The following is a 3,940-nucleotide window of genomic DNA, read 5'->3' as shown; positions in this document are numbered from 1 at the left end:
TTGGCTGAAACCTTAACTTTTTGCAGTTTGAGGGGAGGTTCATCTTATTATTTCCGAGGAGGTTTTTTGCCGGAATCTCAGTGGTTTGGATTTTTCTGGGCTGAATCTTGGTGTTTTGGAGGTTTTTATGGTCACAGGATGCCCGGTGAGTTCTAGAAATGGACTTGGGCAGGAGGAACCCCCAAGCCAACGCACTCAGCCCTTGTTTTCTCCCCCATCAGGATTTGTCCTTCCCAAAGCTTGGGCAGATGGAGGAGGAGGCTGCGAGGAAGAGGAAGATGCCTTGGGCCCCCCAGGCAGGTGAGGAGGAAGTCAGTGGCCCTTTGGGCGGGTGTTGTGCTGGCTCTGTCAGCCGAGCATGGCCCCGGCTGCAGGACAACCCCGCTGCCGCCACCGTCCTGCCGGGGCCGGAGTTGGGGGGATGTCCTTGGCCTTCCCTGTGGGCCGGAGGCAAATCCCCTCCCTGTCCTTCTTGCTTCCTGCCCCAGGCCCCGAGCTGAGGACGGAGAGCCCGGAGGACAAATCCCCCCATGAGACCCTGGTGGGAGAGGCCGTTTTGAAGGGCTCCCCGGCGCAGGAAGGCAGCGGGGAGGAAAAGGGCCGGAGATCCCCCCACAGGAGGGGCTCCAAAGCCATCCCAGGGTGCTCTGAGGGGGAAAGAGCCAGCCTGTGCCGGGAAGGCGGCCGGAGCTTGAGGTGGAGCTCTGAGCTGGTGGTCCCTGATCAGGCTCCCAGCAGGGAGAAGCCCTTCAGGTGCTTGGAATGTGGGAAGAGCTTCAAGAACAGCTCCATCCTCATCCGACACCAGCAGATCCACACTGGGGCACGTCCCTACTCATGTGGGGAATGTGGGAAGAGCTTCAACCAGAGCTCCCACCTGATCAAACACCAGCGTGTCCACACTGGGGAACGGCCCTACATGTGTAATGATTGTGGGAAGAGCTTCAGTGACAGCTCCCACCTGATCCGACACCAGCACATCCACACCGGGGAACAGCCCTACACGTGTGGGGAATGTGGGAAGAGCTTCAGGGACAGCTCCCACCTCCACAACCACCAGCTCATCCACACTAGGGAACGGCCCTACAAGTGCTTGGAATGTGGGAAGAGGTTTCAGACCAGCTCACATCTCCTCCAGCACCAGCGGACACACACGGATGAGAGGCCCTTCTGCTGCACCGACTGTGGGAAGGGCTTCAACCGGAACTCCACCCTCATCACCCACCGGCGCATCCACACCGGGGAGAGGCCCTACAAGTGTGGGGAGTGTGGGAAGAGCTTCCCCCACAGCTCTACCTTGACCAAACACCAACGGACCCACCGGTAAGGGAAGCCCTACCAGTGCCCTGACTGCAGGAAGAGCTTCAGTCGCTGCTTCCACCCCGAATGAAACCCCTGACGGTGAGGAAGCCCCTGGAGTCCAGTGACTGTCAGTCCAACCCTTTTACCAGAAAGGACCAGTCCCCTTTCCCAGGGGCAGCTTCTTCCAACAGAACCCTTCTTGGTGGGTGTGTGGAGATTCCTGCCTTGGCTGGGGACCCCCCAAGGACAGTCCTGGAGATTGAGAGCAGAGATCTCCCCACGAGCATTGATCTGGGGGAGTTCCATCCCTCTCTAATTAAGAATTATTGCTTTTGTGCCAACTTGAGTAGAATTGCTTCAAGGATTGCTTTAGTATAGAGCACTGTCCTATCTTATCCTATACTCCTGGTAGTTTTAGTGTTTCTATTGTGCAGGAAATAATTCTGATGAAGATCTTTTGTCTGATCATTTGTAACTCTAAATAATTAATTTCTCTCAATAGATCTGATTTGCCATTATTAAAACCTGGGGGACTAAAGTGGTTCAGTCACACCTCTGTAATTCCTCTAAACTGAAACTGTTGTCATAATGCAAGGCTGAGATTGGATCCAGCAGCCCCCAGCACCCCCCAGGAAGTTGGGAGCTCAGGGGGGCACCCCCCATTTCCAACCCCCCTCTGTGCCCAAAGACCCCCATGGGACCGTCAGACTGGCCAGACCACCCCCCCTTTTCCACCCTTCTCCCTGTTCCTCCCTCTTTCCCATTTTCCCCTCAATCCCCATTTTTCCCCCCCAAACAGTTTTGGGGTCCCAACCCCTACATTTTGCCCCCTCTCCTGTGGGCACTGAAGGAGAAAATGAGGCTGCACACACAGAGTTCCATTGCAGGGCTTGTCCACCCATCTTTCCAGCGTCCCCCTTTCATTGGGGTTCCTTTGGAAACAGTGCCTGGGCTTTGTCTTTTAGTCCACTGGAATTCCCAGCATGGCCCCAAAGCAGTGCCCTGATCCCACACATTCCCCTCCCCTCATGTGCTGGCTGTGTTCAACCACCAGAGAAAAACACAGGCTACCATGCAGAGCGTTCCAAGTGGTTTCCACTTTGGCAAACAGCACTCTCTGGATGGAAAACACCAGTCAAGGCCAAAACACTCCTTGTTGATCCTGGTTAACTGAATGCAGCTGCTGCTGCCTTATGTTGTTCCCACAGAAATTCTCAGGGTTCCTTTGGTTCAAGGAGTCCCCACATGTCACAATGGCCCCTTGATTCCATGAGCTTCCACAGTCTCCAAAGGTTTCTTTAGTTCCATGAGGCCCTGCAGTCCCAAAATACCCTTTGGATTCCAGATTTCCCATTGTCCCAGGGTCACTTTTGCTTCAGAAGGAGCTGCAGTGGGACAGTGGCCCCTTGGTTCCATGAGCTCTGCAGTGTTCCAGGAATCCTTGGGTTCCAGGAGAGCCTGCAGTTTCACAAGGACCACTTGAATGCAGGAGGTTCTGCAGGTCCCAATGACCCCTGGATTCTGGGAGGTTCAGAAATATCTCCGGGCTCCCTTGGTTCCAGGAGGTTTGACAGTGTCCCAGAATTCCTTTGATTTCATGTGGTCCTGCATTTTCCCAGAATATGATGGATGTGATGTCATAGGGGAGATGTGATGTCAAAGAAAGGATGTGATGTCACAAGGTAGGTGTGCTGTCATAGGGGAGATGTGATGTCATATGATGACTGTGATGTCATAGGGGAGATGTGATGTCACATGAAGGATGTGATGTCACGGGGCAGGTCTGATGTGTCAGGACGGATGTGATGTCACAGGAAGGATGTGATGTCATGATGGATGTGATGTCATAAGAGAGATGGGATGTCATATGGTTGTGACATCATAGGGGAGATGTGATGTCACAGGAAGGGTGTGATGTCATATGGAAACTGTGATGTCACAAGAAGGATGTGATGTAACCAGGAGGATGTGATGTCACAGGGGAGCTGTGATGTCGTGGGGACGATGTGATGTCACAGGGCAGGCCATGATGTCAAAGGGAGGATATGATATCTCAGGAGATGTGTGATGTCATATGATGGATGTGACATCATAGGGAAGCCTTGATGACACAAGGATGATATGATGTCACAGGGCAGGACGTGATGTCACAGGGATGATATGATATCACAGGAGAGATGTGATGCCACAAGAAAGATGTGATGTCATAGGGGAGCTGTGATGTCATGTGGAGGTGTGATGTTATGTGATTATTGTGAAGTCATAGAGGAAGATGTAATGTCACAGGAAGGGTGTGATGTCACAGGGGAGGATGTGATGTCACAGGGAGGATGTGATGTCACAGGGATTATATGAGACCACATGAGAGATGTGACGTCATATGATGGATGTGATGTCATAGAGGAGTTTTGATGGCGTGGGGAGGACATGACATCACAGGGATGATAGGAGATCGTAGGAGAGGTGTGATATCATATGATGGATGTGACATCATAGAGGACCCTTGATATCAGAACAAGGATGCGATGTCCTGGGGAGGATGTGATGTCCCAGGGTAGATGTGATGTCACAGGGGAGGACATGATGTCATAGGGGAGATGTGGTGTCACGGGGAGTATGTGATGTCATAAGGTAGGTG

At 52.8% G+C, this 3,940-nt stretch overlaps 1 protein-coding gene across 1 annotated transcript; it reads left to right on the top strand.

Annotated features, from left to right (window-relative positions):
- The first annotated feature begins 919 nt into the window (after nucleotides 1-919).
- On the top strand, nucleotides 920-1,327 carry LOC116781566 (zinc finger protein 391-like). The gene has a single exon (XM_032677221.1). The coding sequence runs from the start codon at nucleotides 920-922 to the stop codon at nucleotides 1,325-1,327; it is 408 nt and encodes a 135-aa protein (XP_032533112.1).
- Nucleotides 1,328-3,940: the final 2,613 nt, after the last annotated feature.

The sequence above is a fragment of the Chiroxiphia lanceolata genome, assembly GCF_009829145.1.
Source record: "Chiroxiphia lanceolata isolate bChiLan1 chromosome W unlocalized genomic scaffold, bChiLan1.pri scaffold_58_arrow_ctg1, whole genome shotgun sequence".
Lineage (NCBI taxonomy): Eukaryota > Metazoa > Chordata > Aves > Passeriformes > Pipridae > Chiroxiphia > Chiroxiphia lanceolata.
Note: the sequence above shows the minus strand (reverse complement) of the source record. Positions and strands in the feature narration are given on the sequence as shown.

What these genes read in the sequence shown, in the direction of transcription:
- LOC116781566 (XM_032677221.1), top strand. Translation starts at nt 920, where the DNA reads ATGTGTAATGATTGTGGGAAGAGCTTCAGTGACAGCTCCCACCTGATC.